This window comes from Emys orbicularis, chromosome 18 (assembly GCF_028017835.1).
Source record: "Emys orbicularis isolate rEmyOrb1 chromosome 18, rEmyOrb1.hap1, whole genome shotgun sequence".
Lineage (NCBI taxonomy): Eukaryota > Metazoa > Chordata > Testudines > Emydidae > Emys > Emys orbicularis.
Window position 1 is genome coordinate 14,720,255 of NC_088700.1, and position 22,208 is coordinate 14,742,462.

Genomic DNA, 22,208 nt, shown 5'->3' on the forward strand with positions numbered 1-22,208 from the left:
ATAGGAGTGAGGCCTTGGGGAAGAGGCAGGGCAGGGGTGGAGGCTCAGGGGAAGAGGTGGGGCAGGGTTAGGAGTGTTTGGTTTTTAAATATTACCAAGTTGGCAACCCTAATGTAGACAAGCCCCAAGAGTACCATGAAACCCTCTGAGCTGGAATTGTAGTTCACTGGGTTCCACTTTTTTCGAGCATAGGTAGGGCCTTAGCTGAGATAAGGGATGTAGTTTCAGAGTGAACCTATAGAATAGAGTGAACTCCTCAGGGGTTCAGGAGCCAAATTAGCAACCAACATTACTTAAAAGAGCCACTGTAGTGTGAGTTCATTGTTTCATTTATTATAGTACTATATATTCATATTTAAACAGTATGACAGGAAAATATTTAGTATATAGATAGATATTCTCACAGCAAAATGATTGACCAAGCATTATTATTTTATCAACTACAGTCGGTTACTAATATAGTAAAAGCATCCTGATTGGTTAATAACTTAGATTGGTTAATAATTAAATTACTCCGTGTTTTAATATCATGTGCTGCAAAGAGCCGCAGGAGACACGTTAAAGAGCCGCTTGCGAGCCTCAGTCCGAGTATCACCGCTATAGAAGGTATTTTATTTAAGGGACACCCATGACAAGTTAAAAACATATCTATTTATCTGTCTGTCTATTTTTATAATATGCTACTAGCACTACCTCGGATCGTTAAAACATTTCAACACTAATGCTGTTTACTTTTTGCATTTCATTAATCTCCAAGAGCAAAAACAGGGTCAAGCCTTTTGCTTATGTTTCAGATCGACCCCTAGTTAGTTTCCCATTCTGATTCATATGCACTAGCACAAAGCTGTGATGATTAGGTTGCAAATGCTGCAGGGGAACATCTACATTTGAACAAAAAATATTTTGTAAATTACAGTATATTTAAAAAATTATTATTGTTAACAATATTCATCAAAAAGTGGGGCCTAAACAACTTAATTTCCTTTTAAACCCAGAGACTGTTAGCACAGCGACTAGAGTTCTAAAGGTAACAATAGAGGGCATCTCAGTGTGGCCAGGGAGGATTTCTGAACAACTCTGGTTACTCCCACAGGTACAGTCTCTCCAATTAAGGAGGAAGGGATCATTACAACAGCAGCAGCTGCCAGAATGTTGCTCTTCATATTCATGCAGTAGGAGAGGCTGTCTGTACTGATAAAACATGGAAGGGAGATAACAATAATGCTTTGCATTTGTACAGTAACTTTCTCCAGAGGATGATTTTGAAGTGCTTTAAATGAATGTGTGTTTATGGAGTGTGCTTTTTAAGGAGCAGAACCACACACTGACACCTACATTCACAAGACTGGCTGTGAGCCTTGCTCTTTAGTCACATTTGTAGATGTCTGCATTACAGTCCTTTCTGGGATCTGCCTACCGAAGAGGGCGCTGTAATGTCAAACACCGCTTAATACTCACAGACTTAATGAGAGTTGTGCTGCAAAATGCTGCTTGGTGCTTTGAAAACTAACTCCAAAGAGAGAATTCATTTTTCTTGCTTTGCAATTAACATTGATTTAAAAAAATGTTTTTGTATCATGTATTTTGTTGGGTGTCAAAATTAACTTTTGTACTTGTCACCGAAGTGTGAGAGGTGGGTTTGGGTGGTTTGGGGCTTGGGAATGGGTTAGAGCTAGAGCTGGTAGAAATTTTTCCAATGGAATGGTTTTCCATCGGAAAGTGCTGATTTGATGGATTCCAAACGTTCTGTGGGAACATGCCAAAACTTTCAGTGAAGACCAGCTTGTTTACCTGGAGGCAATTGGCCAGCATAACCATTCTAGAATAACTATTCTGGAATCGCTATTCTGATATCATTTAGTTATTCTGGAATATCTCCCATGTAGACACTCTGTTCCAGAATACAAGTGATTTTATTCTGGAATAATTACTCTGCTTTGTGAGTGTCCACACAGAGAGCTATTCCAGAATAGCTATTACGTAATAGCTAGAGATCAATCCATATGGTGCTTGATCTGCAGGAAGGCTCCGTCCCTTTCGGATTTGCTTTGATGATGATGATGATGAGATTCTGGAATAGCTATGCCAGTCAATTTCCTCCTTGTGTAGACAAGTGTTGAGTTAGAAAGGGAGTTATTATCTAGGCTTTGTTCTGAGTAAGGGAGGGGAAGGAATGTCTAATGCTGCAGAGGCACCTGTCGAAATCTGCTGCCTTCAATAAAACTAACAGCAAAATACAAATTTCCTTTCAGATTGATAGTCATTTTTGATGGGGATACACAGCTAACAGCCACCTTCATTTCCTCCTCTTGCTCTGGTCTCTGCACTTTCTTCCATGCAGTCCTGTATGCCTGTAACTCCCTCCCAATCTCCCCACCCACTCCTCTCCTCTTTCATTGCCTGATCCAAATCCCATTGAAGTCAATACCAGGAGTCTTATTGACTTCAGTGGGCTTTGGATCAGGCCCTCAAATCCTTACTCAAAACTCACTTTGTCCAGGCGTCCTATTAATCCCACAAAGCCACGGTGAGCACATTCGGGAGGAGAGTGTGTACAGACACCCAAATGTGAAACCACAGGATATATGCCTAACACCCCTATGGCACATTAGGAGGGTTCAAATCCAGACGGATGAGGGGCTGTGTCACTGCTTGCCCTGCATCCCTTACAATGCTTTCCTGCTAGAGAGAGAGCACAGACAACCAAATGTGGAACCACAGCATATATGTCGTAACATCCCTACTCACCCTGTCATTTTTTTCACATCCAGTTCCCCAATCTCTCTTTTCTGTCTGTTGTCTCTTTAAGATCCTCAGGGTGGGGATGTTGTTGTCTCCTTACTTATTTGTAAAGTGCCTAGTGCCCCTTGAAAAAAGAACAGGTAAATAATCATGAGGACACAGGACTGACAGTCAGGATCATCAATAGGAAAGGGTGACAAGGATGCATTTTCCAGCTCCGCTCATTTCTTTTTTGAATGCAGCCTGAATTATTAGTGTTTATAAACAATACCTAAACACATTGCAAACATCTGCATTGCTTCTAGCCCTGGAGGGTCCCCAGTGGTAGATGATGTCCTGTCCTACCTGGGGTTAGCAGAGCTTTTCCCTGGTAGGCTGCAGAAAGGGTGGGTTGCTCCTGCATTCCCCCTTAAAGGTTACTCCTGCAGTATTTATGGGCATGCCTCTCCCACTGTAATCAGCAGGTGTCTGGCATGTAAACACACAGCAGCGCACAGTCACTTGGGCACACGTGCCTTTGTGTTTATCACAGGGATGTTTTTCTTCATTAGTGACAAAACAGAACAAGGCTGCCTGTAGCTCTTAGGAGCAGGGCCGTGACTCCCTTTTATGTTTGCGAAGCAGTGACCTCACTCTGGGTGCTCAATAAATACTTAATAACCGTGTCATTGTTCCCCCCCCCCCCCCGTGGTGTCAATAGTTCTCCATGATAGTGCAATCTCACCAAGGTCACTTCCGAGTATCTCTTTCCAATACCCTGAATCACAATCTGTGGCCAGTGTTTTGCCAACCTTGATGCTCATTTCAAGGCGTTGTCAGCCTCAATGGCTCGTTTCTAAGTGGCTATTATCGTTTGTATTACACTGTAAATAGTCCCATACCCTGAAGAGCTTGCCGTTTTAATAAGCAGCGCAAAGAAAGAGCAGGAGAAAGGGAGCATTTCACAGGGGGAGAACTGAGGCACAAAGATTAAGAGATTTGTGCGTGACAGCAACTCTGTGTCAGAGCCAAGAACTGCTCCCCAATCCCCTGAAGAGCAATCGACGGCTGCAACCCCAAGCCCCTTCTTCCGCTCATGAGCTATCCTTCTTCGCTACGTCAGAGCCTGTTGTGTAACCTCGCCGCTGGAGCGGAACAGCTGGCACGCTCCACCCCAGAGGTGGCTGCATTTCAGCTGTCAGCGAGATGAGTTTGGCTGAAGGAGCGGGAGCCGGTTATTAAAGCACAGACAAGCGCTTGGCCGAGGACACACCGCGAGGGCTTTTCGTCTCTCCGTGCAAGCCAGGCACCTGCCCCCCGGTTTTCCCAAGATACCAGCGGAAAATGTATTTAAAAAAACAACAAAAAGCACGAAGGGGAAAATCCTGCTTCAGTGCCACGGTCGGCCCCACACAAGCCCCCCAGGGGGACGCGGGCGCGGAGGTGGCTCCTTTGTTAGCAGCAGCCCGCGGGGCCGGGCACGCCTCGCTGCCGCCCGTGTCACTCCGGTAACACACAATGCCGCACGGCCCCGCCCACCCGCTCGCCCTCAGCCCCCAGCTCGCCGGCCATTGGCTGGGCGGCGCCCGAAGGGGCGCCCCGCCCGCCGTCACGTGGCCGGGGCTGGCTCGCGATTGGCTGCGGCGGCCTGGCCGGGCCCCGGCGGCGCGAGGCGCAAGGGGCGGAGGCAGGAAGGGCTCGCGGCCGGCTGTCACTGCGAGCGGCTGAGGGATGGTGTCGCGGCCGGCGGCCGGGCAGCGCTCATCGCACGGCGGCGGCGGCGCGGCGGGCTGGCAGGCGGAGCGGATGGGGGAGCGCTGCGCGGCGCCATGAGGGTCCCGCGGAGCCCGGCGCGGCTCGCCCTGCTCTGGCTGGTGGCCGCGCTGGCCGCCGGCTCGCTGCCGCGGGAGCCCGAGCCGGGATCCAGCCCGGCCCCCGGCGGGGAGCCCGGAGCGGCGCTGCCGGCCACTCGCCCTGCCCCCGGCGCGGCGGAGGGGAACGAGCTCAGCCCCGAGGCCACCGCTCACCAGCCCACCTTCGCCGCCACGCTGCTGCGCCCCGGTAGCCCCCAGCCCAGCGCCGCCGCGGGGCACCCGGACGGGGCGAGCCCAGCGCCGCCGGGTGCTGAGCCCAGCCCCGGCACCGCAGCCTCGCCAGCCGCGGCAGGGTCTCCCCTGCCAAGCCAACGGGCCCCGCGCCCCGACGGCACCAGCGCCGGCCTCCCCGCTGCAGTCCCTTCCCCACCTGCCGAGGAGGAGGAGGAGGAGGACGTGGCCGCCGGCGGCAGCAGCAGCAAAGGTGAGTCCCCTCCCCGCCCTGCCTCTTTTCCTGCCGGGTGACAAGCAAGGGACCCGCCGGTTTATACGGGAAACGGGGCGATAAGGAAGATGCTCAAGGTGCGCAGTGATGCCTGAGGCTCCAGCAGCACCAAAGGGAAACAGCCCTGGTCCCTCCCTCTCCCCCAGCTGCTGGTGTCTATGGAAATTTCTGCTGATGGTGGCAGATGTAGACAGGCCCTGAGAAAAATGTGCTTCCACTTTTCCCTCCCCACTTCCCCCACCAAGAAATCGTTGGCAATACTCTGATGTTCAGCAGTGGTCAGCAAAGGGTCATTTTTTCTTTTTTAATTCCTCTGGTTTTCTCACCTCTCTGCTTTTTCTCTTTTTTCTTCTGGTGGTATATTTGGGTCAGTCATGGCATTTAAAATAGAAGACCCTGCAGTGGGATTTTCAGGATCAGGCCAAATAAAGTTTTGTTTAAAAATAAACAAGGGGCAGGTGTAAACTTGATCAGTTGCACATTAACAGAGGGTGGAGGCTTTTAGCTTTTCATTCACTGCTTTTTCTCCTGCATGCCTGTGTTGATGACATATGGACAGTAACGACAGATGGACACAGGATAAAACCCCAGACAAGAGTGTGAAGCCTTATTCTAGGCAGATGCCTGATGTCCGGTATCTACCTTGACAGACACCTGCAGTTTTTACCTTTTTATTACACTTTGGCTACACTGCTCATGCAAATACAAAAAATTGAGCTTAATTGAGCTGGAATATACCCAGAATTTCACCACTGGTTTTTATAAATGGATGTGAGGGTGAGAAAGTAAATGTGGAATTTTGTTATGTACACATACTAACCCTTACTCTGGGGTTGATCCTGCTCCCATTGAAGTCAATGGGAATTTAGAAATTGGATTAAATAGTAGCAGGTTCCATGCCCCTATATTAAAGAATGCTTGTACAAGCAAAGATCAGATTTTTCTGTTGACCAGGGAGCCACAAGGAGGAGTTTCATTTAAAAGAAACTTATTTTTAGAGCCTTTTATATTCTAAATTGTACTTGGAGAGGAGGGGGATAATTGTTTGTGATGCCTTCAAGCAATGGTTTCCAGAACAAATAGTGCAAATAAAGATGCACTGGGCTCCAATTCTGCTCCCTTCGAACCTGATGACAAAACTCCCATTGGCTTCAAAGGGAGAGGATCGGATTCATGTTGTGTTGATAAAGGGGGCATGTCAGCCATAATGGGGGATGGGGTAAAATCCATACAACACCCATGACACACCTGTATATCTATAGGTATTTATATATATATATATATAGGGGGGGAACCTGGGCTGCTTGTAGGAGAATACATGGAAGACGTGTCTTTGGTATAATCACAAGTACAGAAGATGATTGATCCCTGAGTGTGCAAGGGATGGGGAGGGCACAAGACACCTTCCCCTCCATCTTGAGTTAATTGTGCAGGGGCCCAGGAGAAGATGCTGAGTGCAAGAATAGCTCCTGGCTAGAGCAGCAGCACCCTTAAAGGGGCAGGGAGGAGTGTGGAGGGGAGGGCATGATCCTCCTTCCACCCTAGCCAGCAGAACTGGGAAGGTTCAAGGGGAGACCACACTACACCTTTAGAGATGTAGCAACCAGTGTGCGCCCACTGTAAGGCATTGTGCTCCCTGGCCAGCACCTAAAAGGCAAGTTGAGTCCTAAGATTAAGAGATTCTATCCCCACGTCCACATGCCGGTGACAGGAAATTCACATAGACTGGGATTTGTGGTACTTGTGTTTATGTGGATGTTGTCTAAATTCTGTAGGTTGGGGAGGAGGGAAAGGGATATGCAAATAATGAGTATTTGCTGAGACTTTGTGAGGGAGCCTGGGAAAGTGCAATGCCTGATTTTCATGTGAGTAAAAAAGGCCTTCAGCTTTTTTCCATTCTGGGAAGTATCACAACGTAGTCACAATCAGCTCTAGGGCTGATTCTGCTTCCACTGAATTCAGTGGAGCTATACCCAGTTATATCAGTTGAGTATCTGAACCTTATTTTTGTATTGGCTCTTCCATACATCCGTATCCCCAAAATGCCTTAGAGAGCCATTATGGGAAAGTGTGAGATACGAAGCAGAAGAGGCCAGGGAGAAAAGCTGTTTTCAGCTGAGATTTGAAATGATATGGAGAATTAGCAAGGTGGACCATACACTCCTCTCCAGAGCTTTCATGTTCTCATCCACCTATGTTGGAAACTCAGTTTTCTCCTAATGAAAGTAGACAAAACTCTATTGAAGTCAATACAGCTGTTCCCATTTACTCCAGCAGAGAATTTGTCCCTATAATTTTAGAAATGAAGACTATTTAGACAGACAGACACATAAATACCCCCAACATTGAAGATATTTTGAAGAAACTATGTCAAATTCCGGACAAGGATCTGAAACAGGGTGGTATTTTGCTGTTGTTTCTTACCACTTCAGCAGTCAGTGTCCTGAGCAGATGATTTTAGTCAGCTTTTCTTACATGGCTAGAAATGCAGTTTGTGGGAAACCTGGATTCTTCCCCTTTCACACCCCCACTTCCCTTTTGTTTCTGTTGAGTTTTGTGTCTTTTTATTTCCTTGTGAAGCTACAGGATGGTTTAAGGTTGGAAATGATAGATAACACTAGGAGAGGGTTGTATTTTCTCAGAGCAAAAGCAACCTTCTCAGTTGTACAATGATTAAACTTCATCTGCTCTGTCAACAAACTAATCGAGTGAGTTGCAGTTTCCAGAATGTGTAGTTTGAACCTGAGGGCCTGAAGTATTGAGAGTGAATAGACAGGTTGTTGAGTCATATAAAGTAAATAATCTCCAACTGATTTTATGCGTAGTGTTTCTCTGCTAACTGATTGAAATCTGTTAGGAGAGAAGATGACTTATATTAGGAGCAGCCACTATAGCCACCACCCAAAAAATGTTTATGGTCATGCCTAGAAGTACTGTTGTGTATCACCTCCAAAACAGGTAATGCAGCATCAGAAAGTACTGCTCCTCTATTACACAGCCTCCAAAAGGACTACTTCTAGCAGCAGTATCTTGGGCCTGGTCTACACTAACCCCCAAATTCGAACTAAGGTACGCAACTTCAGCTACGTGAATAACGTAGCTGAAGTCGACATACCTTAGTTCGAACTTACCGCGGTTCAGACGCGGTCCACACGCGGCAGGCAGGCTCCCCGTCGACTCCGCGGTACTCCTCTCGCCGAGCTGGAGTACCGCAGTCGACGGCGAGCGCTTCCGGGATCGATTTATCGCGTCCAGACCAGACGCGATAAATCGAACCCAGAACTTCGATTCCCAGCCGCCGAACTAGCGGCTGGGTGTAGACCTGGCCTTGGAAAGATGTCCAAAAACCTCACTTTTTAAGGCCAAGAGAACCAGGGCCTCTTGATTTTATGCTTTATTGAGAAAGTGAGCAGCGCTGTCTAGTTTCCATATAGGCAAAAGTACAAGTATCATGCATAGGGGATGCAAGACATGAAGGAAAGCTCAAAATTTAATGAGGATCCTCACTCTTCCATGTTCTGTGCATGATTCTTCCATGTTCCATGTTTGCTGGGATGGGTGGTTTCAGTTAAGGACTGGGAGTCAGGGATTCTTGAGTCTAATCCCAGTGCTGCCTCTGACCTCCCCTCCCTGCCTGGGGCAAGTTCCTCGCTGTGCTTCAATTTCCTCATCTATAAAATGGGAACAACAATACTTCCCCTACCTACCTCAGGGATGGGAAGACCATTTGTTAATAATGCTTGTGAAGCTCTTAGAAGTTGGTAAATGCTAATTATTAATAATAGCTACAGCCAGTTGATCTCTACATTATTCAACTTTGGTGTCTTTATACCACAGTGATGGGCACCCTAGAAACACCTCCATGGACAGGTTACACTCACTCTTGCATGTTGTTTGTTAGTAAAGGCAGTTGAGTTTGATTCGTGGAGGGTTTACTGTACAGTAACAGATGTAATGGGTTTAGGCCACCGAGTCCGGAATACATGAACCAGGAGAGCAGCAATATAATAACGTCTCTTTTTTCGTGTGCAGTTTAGTTCATTTTAATCTGAGGCGTATACGTGATTTCATATAGAAAAGCCTGTTCGACTTGCAAAGTTGGTATACATGATAGGCACAGCCTGATATCAGCATGCACCCTAGTTAATCCATATATTTTTAGTCCCGTTCCAATCTATGAAGTGTCACTGGGAATCCTGTAGGGGCAGAGATTCATTTTCAAACAGTCATGTGTGGTTTTAACCACACGACTACCATTAAAATCAATGGGCATCAGAATAAATCCCTCCATCTTGATTCCTTTCCAGAGCCTCAGGCCCAACCCCAGAAGATGGACAGGTAGATAGACCTATTAAATGCAAAATGGTTTGCTACACAGAAAATAGATTCATTGCTACCTACACCTCAGTCCAAAACCCTGAATCCAGACATCTCTGGAATTTTGAGGTTATTTGAAATCTGAACCAAGATTCAAATTTCAAAAACTGCCTCCACTTTTGCTATGGTTCGAACTGGATCTCTAGCTCAGTACCACCAAAATTTTGGGTGTAGAGAATCTGGTTCCTGATCTGAATTTTGCAACATGTACATTTTGGGTGTACGGAAAAAAAAATCCTTGTTCTGAGCACTGATTGTGAAAGGTACCTGAAGTGATTGTGGATATGCAGCATTATTTGCATAAACGAAGCAGGTCTTGGTATATTGAAATGTGGGGTATCAGGCAAAGCAAGGTGTACGGACAGTAAGTGACCTGTGTAACCACATTTAGAATACTACTGTATCTGCCGCTTTGTTACTGGGAATAGTCTATCCAGATTGAAAAGGTGCAGCCGAAAGCAGCCAGATTGATTGTGTCTGTGTTAGAAAGAAAGATTAGCTAATAGACTTTGCTCACAAACAAGAGACTAAGGCAAATCCCATAGAGGGATATAAAATCCTGGAAGGAGTACGGTACTTCCAATCAGCTGTCTTGTAAACAAGCGATGTTTCGGGAGTGGGGCCATTGAGGGCATTTGCAGCTCTGTTTCCTTACTCATCCAGACACCTCATGGCCCTGATTGGGTCCCTGCCTCTAGTTTGCCATTGGCTGTGTCCTTGAGATTTGTGCTTCGGGGAGAAGTGCAGTGTGCAGGACATAAAGGGGAAGGCAGGGTGGGATATGTATGGGGCTGGGAACCGGGAACAGCTCAGGTCTAAATCCCCGACTCAGCCATAGGCTCCCTCTGACCTCAGGCAAGTTACATGAACCTGGGTCTTAGTTTCCCCATCGGTAGATGAGGGATAATAATACTTGTCCACCTCACAGGGGGGTGAGACAGTGTAATATTTTAACATGCACGGCACTTTATAAATCTGGGCTAACACACAAAGCAGCATTGTAAGGAAAGAGATTGGATCCAGCTGAACATTCCCAACGTTTTATAGAATCCCACCCATTATTGCATCAGACTTAAGCTTCTTGCATCGAATTTTCAAAGCTCCTAAATGCCACTGGGACTTATCCTGCTAAGGCACTTAGCTGCGTTGTGAAAATTTTACCCCTTGTCACCAAAGCGCTACAGAACTCCTTTGCCCCTACTTATTCATCTTCCTTTGTCAAGCTTCATTTGGGCTCTACAACCTCTCAGCTGCTTTTGCCTCCGTATTTATCAGCTTCTCACACAATCCCTTCTGTTCCTTCTTCCACAAACCCCTCTCCTTTACACTGAATGACCCCCTCCCAGCTGATCCGCGTTTCCCTACCCACATTTAAATCCCTCTTAAAGACCCACTTCTGCTGCAGTGCCTGCAGTGAATTGAGCCGACTTGCGTGTCATTTGCCTGTTACAATGCCCTTTCCTCTGTGCTCTGTCTGTTTGTCTTTCCTTAGCCTCTGAGCTTCTCCTTGAGCACATAGGAAGTGCTGAATGCATAGTAGGTGTTACCTTAGAGAAATAATACTAAGGGCTGTTTGTGAGGTTCTCACGTGACGTTTGGATTTGGGCCTATGTTTAATAAAGAACTGAGGATCAGTTGCTTTCCAAGTACCTGAAAAGCAGGCAGCTGTTGGCTGCTTTTCATGGGGAAAGAGAAACAATTTTGAGGTCTTTTTATTCAAATATATGCTAGCATGGAAACTTGAGACCTGGACAGTGTATTCCCCAACACTCTTTGCTTTCCTTTCTTCCTCCATCTGACTGAGGCTGATCTTTCTCTTGTCTGCTCACATAGTTGCTGCTCTCTTCCCTAGATTTTCACCACCGGATGAGTGCCATGAGCTTCCTCTTGCCACTGCTGCTGGGGGTTGGTGTATCTCAGTATAGCGTGGTAGGACGGCAGGGCTTCACAGTGGTCCCTTTTGGGTGCATTAGAAGACGTAATGCAGGAATTACTGGGTGAGGTTCTGTGGCCTGTGTCATGCAGGAGATCAGACTAGATCATCATAGTGGCCCCTTCTGGCCTTAAAATCTATGATCTCCAAGCAGGGAAGGCTCCCAATCCATGGATATTGGGATCTCTCTGGTGCTGGGAGACAACTCAGCTGAAAGCAATCCAGGAAGAGCCTGATGACGCTTGCCTTATCTTAGACATAAGGGATGGGATATGATATGTATAGAATGACCATGGGAAGCTGCTGCAAGCCGGCACAGGCCTATCCTCTTGCTGAGCACCTGGAAATGCAGATTACGCTCGGTATCATTTGAAAGCTCGGGATTTGCAGTTCATTGTGGCTGCCGAGATATCACGGTTTCAAGGAGACGTCACCAGGATTTTTTTTTTTTTTTTTTTTAAGAAATGGAAATTGAATTACAGCTGTGAAGGCTGGGATGTAAGGAATGATCGTGCTACATAGAAACCATCCTGGGAGGGGCCAGAGGAGTGAGGGTGTTTGTTATAAATCATGAGCCTCCTATTGTGAGTCTGAAAAAATAAATAAATAAAATCCTGCTGCCTTCAGCAGGAAACAGAACAACCCTGTACTCATCGCTGCCTCCATGGAGAGGGTGTGCTATGGTCTCAGAGCCATGTCAAACTCACGTTTGCATCAAACTATCAGCTGTGCCAACCACAAGCATTAAAAAAAAATCATGAATGAGGACAGAAAAATAATATGAGATTTTAAAACAATAAATTGTGGGTCTTCTTACTTGCTAGTTCTTGAGCCTTTAGGGATCACGTTTTCAAACTTTCTCAGCAATGAAGAGGGTTAGAAATTTGTATGTTTTTTTTTTTTTTTTTTAAATGAAAACTGAGTCTCGCATAATTACATGACTCCAGGAACTGGGGCTGGAAGAAATCCCCCCAAAAATGGTCAGTACAAAATCGCAAGAGTTAGCAATGCTGAATTGGAGAACATCCCGATCTGTCTACTTAAGGTACTTATCTGGCTCCATCATTGTAGTGTGTGAGCACCTCACAATCTTCGAATGTATTTATCCACACTACTCCCCTGTGAGGAATGGCAGTGCTGTTATTCTCATTGAGCAGATGGGGAAATGAGGCACGGAGAGACGAAGTGACTTGCCCCAGGTCACACAGGAAGCCTGTGGCGGTACAGGGAATTGAACCCCGGTTTCAGGCCAGGGGTTAGGGCCCAGCTTGTCTTTCCTTTCTGGTAACTAAAACCTTAGTGCTTGATCACCCCCCACTTGCAACAGAGCCTACAGCAGTGGAAAATCACAGCAGAGTTTTCTCCCAAATTGTTCTGCAATGGGAGGTAGGATTTTCCCCCATCTTACATAAAACCCCTGAGTCCTCCTGGTTCTGCATGGATCCTTGTGGTTCACAGCAGGCTAGAGCCATTCACATGGAGTCCCTGTACCTCTAGACTGGCCCTTTATTCTTGACAATCTCCGCAACTTCTCCATTACCTGGCAGTGGGGCCCCAATAAAGATGTTTGCTGTATACTCAGACATACCTCACCTACCTTGTCTGGGACCAAGTTGGCTACAACAACACTGTGAAGAAGCCCATCCAGGCAGTTAATTGAATAACTATCACCATAAAAGACCATCGGGGTCAGTTGTAGGGAGATGCTCCTAGAGAGAGGAGTTCATTGAGCTCTTGGCAGGAGAAGGACTGTGAACCTTTTCAAGCCGGACAGGTGAAAGGCGTGAATAAAAAGGGGGTAGGTGGGGAAAAGCTAACAGGGCCTAGAGCTGGCCTCCGGGAGGAGAACTAGGGGACTCCTGGCTTAAGGGTTGGATCTGAGAGGCTGAGGAGGTTTCTTTGTCCGCTGGAAAAAGAGCAAATAAATCAGACCCTGCAAAGGAGGCATCTTGTTCTCAGTTCCTAGGTCTGAGTAAATCATTGCAAGACCACAAGGAGGGAGGGAGGGAGGAAGGGCAGCTGGCCTCCAAAGCCACCGTCTGCCACAAGGGGGAATGCTTGAGGATGGTGGTCTACAGCACACTCAAAGAACCAAATGGGAGTTTCAGGGATGTAACAGTGGCAGGATCAGGCCTTTGCTATTTTGGCATTTGAAATCTGAATCTCGGTGCAGTTGGAACTGAAATACCTTTGCTGGAAAGAGAACTCAGCCTTAAAACTGCCACCAACCTCTTTTCCCTTCCCTGTAAGGAAAGAGCAGCCACAGAGGTCAGTTCCTCAAAGGTGAGACTGACTTACCCCGGAAGTGTGAATAAGGGGTGGCACGTAGCTGTGGCAGACCAAGGAAAGGATCATGACTCTGAAAGGCAGAGTCCCGTCTCTGCTTCCACCCTCCCTTGCTCTTGAGGGGAAGTAAGTAATCCGCTATTGCTCATTATAGTAGCAGGTTACACTTCCCCTGCCCTGCACCAGCCCGGCGGTGCCTGCTGTCCTGTGGGATAGGCCAAAGACTGCGTTATTCCAGTCCCATTTCCCATCCACCTCCTCCTTCCCCTCTGCGGACATGTGAAGCAAGTTGCAGCGCTGCACCCAAGGGCCTGATCCAAAGCCCATTGAAGTTAATGGAAAGATTTTAGTGGGGTTTGAGTTAGGCCCCTGGTCTCCAACACACAGGTAATTCATTCTGCTGCTTATAAAATTGAAACCTGCATGCCATTTGGCAGACAGGAAATGCTTCCACGGATCTGATCTGATTGGCCAAGCTCTCAAGAGGGAGCGGAATGTTGCTACTCTCAAGATATATCTTTTATCAATAGAAATAAACTCATTTCCATGCTGGCTGTGAGGAGTTGGGGTTTCTCTTGGGAACGTGTGGCTGGGGGAAGGGATTGTTGTTTCTGCTTTCCTCCATTAAAAACATATTTTAAAAAACAGTTTACAGGGACTGAATTGCCTTACATAAATTAGATTGCAGCAGAGACTTTGTTTAGCTGTTATAAATGAGGTTCCTGCAAAGGCTTTGATTAGCTTCAGAGCCCTGGTTGCCCATAGATCCTGCCCCCTCGGGTCACGCTGAGCAGCCATTGAAATCGACAGGGCTCCTTGTATAATAAGGCATTGATCAGCATGAATATGTGTGGAAGGGGGACAGAATCTGGCCCCAAGGTAGGGATTTTTATATCTGCTACCTAAAGGCTAGATTGGAGCCCTGCCATGTACTCTGCCTACACGGGTGGTGAGTAGCTGCACCACCTCATGAATGGACCAGAGAACCCATTAGGATTCAGAACCTCAGGTCCACCCCTGCTCCTGCCCGCTGGAGGAGTGAGTTACTTCACTGCCTTCTTGGGAACAGCATGCGAGCCCTCTCTGCTCCTGGACAGGGCTCCTCCCCCTCACAGAGGGGAATTTTCAGAAGAGTCATCCCACCTGTCCTCCCCACAGCCAGTGTCACAGTCTGAGCAGGACCCAGTGGGAGAATAGTAGGGGCCTTGTAAGGTTGAATTAGGTGTGACAGTCTGGCTCTCAGCGGTTGTTTTCATCGAACAGAAGAGAGAGATGCTTGGTTGAGGGGGTTTTCTGGAACATACACCGCTGACTGCAGAGAACAGACCATCTAAACATGATGACATAGCACTAATCTGCCTAGGAATGTTTGATCTTAACAAAGCCAGCCCATTGTTTAATGACTGAATTCCTTTCCTGGTTGATGCTCTTTAGGCTGTTCTTCTATTAATTCCACTGAGAGTTGGCAACACGTGCAGAATTGCAGAATAGGGGTAGAGGATGGGCTTTCATGGCCCTGCTACACAAGAGCCGAGCAAGTGAGATCAACAGGATGATTCTACCTAAGGAGGACTGCAGGGCTGGCTCTAGAATTTGTACTCTCTGCTCCATGCACACATGCGTCCTATTTTAGAGCAGGGGTAAGTGGCAGCAACCTCAGTGGAGCTGCATCTGCTTACACCAAGTCTGAGTTTGACCCCATGCTATTCAGACTAGACATATGCTGAATGCCCAGTATTTGAAGTAAAATTTGCCCATAAATGTAACCAATTCAGAGTTTAAGCATGAGAGACTAGAGCTTTTTCCTGCAAAACTCCTGAAACACTGCCCCTTCCTCTGAGGTTCAGGTCTACACTATAAGATTTGCCATGATGATCAGCTAGCATTTTGAATTCATTAACCCCACATCCATATAAATAAGCCCAGAGAAGAGCAGCCAGCCATGACAGTCTTGGGTATTTGCTAGTACTCATCGCTATACGTGCCTTTTGAAAATTGGACAGCGAACTGGTTCTGTTGCCTTTCAGTGAGAAACTGAACTATTGTGTTTCTCTCTTCAGAGTTCCTGAGCTGTTTGTAGTCACCCTTTACGCTGACTGAGAACCCTTTCTCAGGGTATGTCTGAATGCCCTCAAGCACTGCTTTTGGGGCGTGTCACCCAGCATTCCATCAGTCATGCTTTCTGCCACGGGAACAACAGTGCCAATGCCTCTCTATCTAGAAAAAGGAGGATGCATGGCCCAGTGGTTAGGGCCATAATCTGGGAATGGTGAGACCTGTGTTCAGCTCCTTGCTGTACCACAGGTGACCTGTGTGAACTTGGGCAAGTCACTTAGCCTCTCCGTGCCTCAGTTCCTCATCTGTGAAATGGGGACAATAGCACTTCCCTACTTCTTAGTGGTATTGTGAAAGTGAATACGTTACAAATGAGGTGCTTAGATGCTACAGTGATTGAAGGCCATAAAAAGACAGGGGGGAATGTGGGTCTAGGACAGAGCAGACTAAGAGCTGGGAGTCAGGATGCTGGGGTCATATTTTCAGTTCTGTTGCTCAGAGACATTAAGGCCAGATGGGGCCATTGTGATCATCTAGTCTGACCTCCTGCACATCTCAGGCCACAGAACTTCATCCATCCTCTCCTGTAATAGACCCCTAACCTCTGGCTGAGTCGCTGAAATCCTCAAATCTTGATTTAAAGACTTCAAGTTACAGAGAATCCACCATTTACTCTAGTTCAAACCAGCAAGGGACTCGTGTCCCACAATGCAGAGGAAGTTTAAAACAAACAAACAAACCCAAAACCCCCATGGTCTCGGCTAATCTGACCTGGGGGAAAATTCCTCCCCGACCCCAAATACGGTGATCAGTTAGACCCTGAACATAAGGGCAGGACCCACCAGCCAGACACTTGGGAAAGAATTAGCGGTAGAAGCTCAGAGCCCTCCCTGTCTAGTTCCCATGTCTGGCTGTTGGATGTATTTGCCATTAGCAGGTGCAGATGAACCGCAGCTGCTGTCTTGCTCTGTCACCTGTACAAGTTAATTCGGGCCAGCCACTGTTCACATTTGAAATCAATGGGAGTTTTGCCATTGAGTGTAATGGGAACAAGCCTGTGCTCTTAATCTCTCCATGCCTTATTAATGTTGTCCATAAAATGGGTATAATACCTGTCTACCTCCCAGCAGGGTTGCCAGGCTTAATTAATTAGCGAGCATCTGGAAAGTTGGTTGGAATTTCCCCCATACATGTCCACGTTGATTCAGTTAGGGCTGCTGACACATTCTGGACCTGCAGCTGCTACTCTTCAAACCACAACCAGGGATGTAGCTAAATTTTGAAATGAGAGGAAATGTGAACACATAGGGACATTTGTTCTTTGAGGGGGAGTAGATTCCTCCCACCTCAACCCGGCTTCCCAGCTCTTCATGGCTATTATTACTAAATGAGTTGTAAATGTGGCTAATTTGACATTTCACAAGCTTTAAACTTGTGTGTGTATGTGTGATATATAAAATCTGTGTTAATCTCTTATTTCTTGCTTTATGCTGCATCTTCTTTGTGTAATCAGTAGGCTGCATATAACCTTTACCTGCATAACTGGTCATGCTTGCAGCATGCTTTCAACTGAATCTGCTTCATTCCTTTCCCTACAAATTATATTGCATCAGTTTTCAGGCCGCTTTACACTGTATTTTGACTGATTGGCTGCCTATATTAACTGATAACGCAGGTAAGATTGCTTTGATCCTGTATTATTTATGGAAATGATGGCATGTATTTCTGGGCAGCTGATTAATGCCATGTGTATTTTTAATGTTCTAGCTTTACTGTGTGAGCTGTGCTAAATGATTATATTGTCAAGCTGGGTTCTTTAAGTTGCTTATGAAAAGCATGTTGAAATGGATCATATTTGTTTTTTTTTCAATAGCCTCCTCTTGTATTATTTCAGTTCCCATAGATCCTTTCTTTTAAGGGTCACTTGCATTAGCACGGTGCATTCATGTTTTATTGGTAACAATAGAGAATTCATTGACTGCATTACACAGCCCGTGAATTTAGAGCATCTAGTTGGAGATTTAGAGCATCATGGAAGATAGAGATGTGAAAACAACCTGTCAGGTCTTCTAATCCATTCCCTTCCTAGTGCTGATTATTTCCTGCAGGGTGTTTTTCTGCATCTTTGTCTAGTCTAGGTTTAAATGCCACAGTAGTGGCGCTTCCACCACCTCCCTAATCCATGCTAGTAAGGATAGTTCTCTGTCTGTGGGAAGCGTGATGGGGGGGGGGGGCCTGTGCACACTCAGTCCCTCCCGGAGGAGGGCAAACCAGAGTAAAATAGACAAGAAAGATGAAGTGGCAGATGTGTAGCTGCAGTGTATGTTCTCCCCCGTCAACCCTTTCCATTCCTGGGAGCCCATGAAAGCTACTCTATGGCAGCTCTGTGTTGTTGGGCCTCTAACTCTTGTACTGCGATGGCACCTAGAGGCCTCAACCAAGTGAAAGCTCCATTGTGCTAGGTGCTGTACAAACCCAGAGGAAATAACAGTCCCTGTCCCAAAGAGCTTACAGTATAAAAGGCAAGACAAGGGTGAGACCAGTGAAGATGAGGGGAGAAGATGAGTATGAAACAAAAATAACAGGCTGCTTTGACACTGATTGTGTGTGTGTACCGCTCTGCCCGTCCCCAGCAGCAATCCTAACTCTGGAAGGACAACTGCAGCAGCAATAGCATCCTACCGAAAAAGGGAAACGAGTCTAATTCGGGGCATATAATTACTGTCTTCTGTCACCCAGTGTTTAACAGCCAAGGTTAGCGGGTACTAAGGAAACAGTTCTGATCATACCATAAAGAAGAATCTCAGTGACGACTGTACTTTCCGGAGTCAGGCAATGACTCATTCCGAGGACACCACCTGAGTCAGAAGATCTCGCTGTTCCTAAAAGAGATTATTTTTAATCATTCCCTGTGACCTTTATTATAATGCAGTATGCAACATGCCCCACCCCCACCTTTATTTGATTCTCAACCCAAGGGTTGGGGAATCCCTTTCAGAACTGTTGATTGAAAGTAGATCGGGATTTACCAGGTCTTTTCACGGTAACTCTGTTGTTTAGAGGCAGAGTTTCTGAATGGTGGGACAGTCCTAGATCCTGTAAAGGAGCCCAGCAGACCCCGTTTCCTTCTAGCGTGGAAGGGTGTAGGTTTCCCAGTTCCTGGAAGCAGTAAGCAGACGTCCTTCAGTTCACTTGCAGAGAAAATAGGATGAGAAGGCATACTCCTTTATGTAGTCTCACCTGAAGTGAAATGTGCCAGCTTTGCGCACTCTGCGGTGTTCTGATGTGGCTTCCTGAAGGAATCGGCTTTTTCTCTGCAATCTTAGATGCAGCACGACTAGCGTCCTCTGGGGTAGTGATGGCACAAGTAAAGAGTGAGGCAGCACACTGGTGAGGCTGTGAATTGGGACTTCCTGGCTCTGGGGCAGCCCCCGTTCCATAATTGATGTTATGGGAGCCTTTGTGTAAGTTGCTGAGCTCCATACCCATTAGTACACTGGGTATAATGGGTCAGATTCACCTCCTAGCCCACGTCCCAGTGCCAGCCTGTTGGATCCCATGGGGAATTCTCTTCTGTGAGAGGACAGGTGTTTTGTGGTTCCCCCCGCCTCTCCCCCTGCCATCCTCACTTGGAGATTCCACCATGCAGATTCTGCACCGTCAGGAGAACTGCAACAGAGCTCACACTGATGCATGGATTTGCCCCCAACACTTGTGCTGTAGTGGGGAACTGTAAGGCATGGTCAAGTCACGTTTGAATGAACAGGGAGGAAGGAGGGATGGTCTTGCCGTTAAGGCACTGGGCTGGGGTTCAGAACACCAGGATTCAATTCCCAACTCTGCCACAGACTCCCAGTATGGCTTTGGGCAAGTCCGTCGTCACTCTGCGTCTCTTTTACCATCTGTACAATGGGAATGACAACACTGCCTTTCTCCCATCCTTTGTCTAGATTGTAAGGTGTGCAGAGCAGGGATTGCCTTGTGCTCTGTACATGTACAGCGCCTAATACAATGAGACCCTCATCTTGGTTGGAGCCACGGGGGGCTACTGTAATTCCAATAAGAAATCGTGCTCTTTGAAATCCTTGCATGAAAGGTGCTTTAAAAGTGCAAAGTATTATTGTTATTATTTATTATTATTATTAAGGCTGGTTGAATGAAACTCAGCATTTTTCCCATTGGAAAATGGGAATTTGTGAAAAGTCAAAATTTTCTGTGGGGAAAAGATTTTGGTGGAATTTTCCATTGGAAAAATCTAAATTGAAGGTTTCTGAAACAAAATTTTTCAAACTTCTTGTTTTCACAAAAAGTTTCAATATTTGACTTATTTTTGTGCTCTGATTTGGGATGAAAACAAGTGTTGAAATATCAGACATTCCCCTTTCCAGTCAGCTCTCTTTCTTACCATAAATAAACAAAACATAGCTTTACTGGTTTGTTTTGCCCAACATACAGACCTAGTGACATGTAAACACCATAAAGGCGGCCATATATAGAGGAGAAAAATAGGGCAGAGTCTTTTATGTCTGAATCAGAATAGATGACACGGAAACAGGAGAGACTTTCTGGGTAGACTAAAAACTAGGAGCTGTCCTTCCAAAATAGGAATAGCTTGCATGAGTAATTGACTAAATCAATGCCAGTTTTCCTCCACACCTTTGCTTGGCTATTAAATATATGGTCTTGTTTTACTTCTTTAGGAAACCAAGCAAATTGAATTGCATAACACAAGACAGATTGTATAAGATGGTTTCATTTCCATACCCCTTTTCCCCCTGCAGCTCTACAACCAACAGTCTAGGAAAGCTGGTGTTTGTTTTTTTTAAAATTATTTTGAATTAATCTGACTCCACGATATCAAGTACAGAAAGTTAATCTGTATCCGAAGAGTTTCGGTAAACAAAGTTTCCCAAACCAAATCAGAGTGCAGACCTGCTGGCTCTTGTCGGGGCTGGATATTGTTCTTTTTCTTTTCCTAGAGCCTCCTCTTCTATTTATAGCAGCCACTTCATTCTCTGCCTTTGTCATATTCTCAATCTGGCTTTTTCCTTTTTTGTGGGGTTTTCTTCTCTTCAAGTCCTGTTACTTGGGCAAAACTCCTCCTGACGTCAACTGAGGTTATATCAGTGGAACTTGGCTCCTCTGCCTTGGGGATTTGACCCAAATACAGCCGCCGGTGCAGACCTGCAAAGGGGCTGTTTGCACAATTGGAGCTTACCCTGTTTTCAAGCCTGGGGAACGTCTTCCAGTGCAAATAGTGACTTTGCCTATCTGTGCTGGGAGTGCACTGGTGCCGTAATTTGAGTGAATCCCTAGGGTGGACAAGACCTGGAAGCAGAATTTGGTCCAGTGGATGATTTGCCTCCATAGGGAGCCCTGCATAGGGTTGGCTGTCTTCACTCTGTGTAGACATCCTCTTCCTATTTGTCTTTCTGTCCCCTTTTGCCCTCAGTTATTCAGATACTTACTATGACTTATTTTTTATTACCCTGGTGCCTAAAAACCCTAGTTAAGGGGCAAGACCCCGTTGTGCAAGGTGCTGTACAAGAACAGAACAAAAAACAGGAGTTTCCCATGTGCTGCAGTAAAGACTTCCTACCATATCCCCAACACTGAATGCTAGTGGGTTATGATGACTGTCCTCTTTGTCCTCACTGGAGATTAAACCCCAGGCTTCTAGAGCCCAGGATGTGACCCTTAGCTAGGAGCTTGTAGTAGGTTCATTCTGTATGGATCAGGTGCAGAGGGGGCTGTAGAACGCACACCTAACCGTGAGCGACACAACGTCAAGCTGGGGGAGGAGCTAACTTCTCCAGCGAGTTACACTGTGAGAGAGAGAGAGTTCACCGAATACCTGTTATGAAAGAAAAGCAAGCAAACATTATACCTGCTGATAGAGCTTCTCCCTTCAAGGGCAAGCTGGACATACAGGGCATAAGCTCTCTGCAAAGTACGTATTATTATTAACGTGCCTTCCTTGGCTTGCGGCTGCTGTTGAGAAATCCAAGACTGGCTCCAGATAATGAATGACAAACATTTGCCTTGGCTTAACTATTTTACTGTGAGCATTTTACTCCAGGAAGTTTACTATTCGTTGTTAATAGCGTGTCGCCTTTGACATTAATCCCTACTGGAGCACCACATTGGGACCGTCTCTTTTGTTCCATCTTTCATTGGTTTCTTTTCAGGACATGCTGTTGTGCAAGCCTAACCCGTTTAAAATTAAAATACATTGATGACCAAAATACTTTTAAGAGCAACTAAAATGATTAAGGGTTTAGAGAGGGTCCCATATGAGGAAAGATTAAAGAGGCTAGGACTCTTCAGTTTGGAAAAGAGAAGACTAAGGGGGGACATGATAGAGGTATATAAAATCATGAGTGATGTTGAGAAAGTGGATAAGGAAAAGTTATTTACTTATTCCCATAATACAAGAACTAGGGGTCACCAAAAGAAATTAATAGGCAGCAGGTTTAAAACAAATAAAAGGAAGTTCTTCTTCACGCAGCGCACAGTC

The 22,208-nt window shown here is 46.2% G+C and overlaps 1 protein-coding gene across 1 annotated transcript in view; it reads left to right on the forward strand.

The window, feature by feature from the left end:
* The first annotated feature begins 4,550 nt into the window (after positions 1-4,550).
* The window catches only part of MEGF9 (multiple EGF like domains 9), an 81,307-nt gene continuing 63,649 nt past the window's right edge, over positions 4,551-22,208 (forward strand). Inside the window, exon 1 of the mRNA XM_065419008.1 lies at positions 4,551-5,019. Coding sequence (XP_065275080.1) covers positions 4,551-5,019 — 469 coding nt within the window. The remainder of the gene's footprint in view (positions 5,020-22,208) is intronic.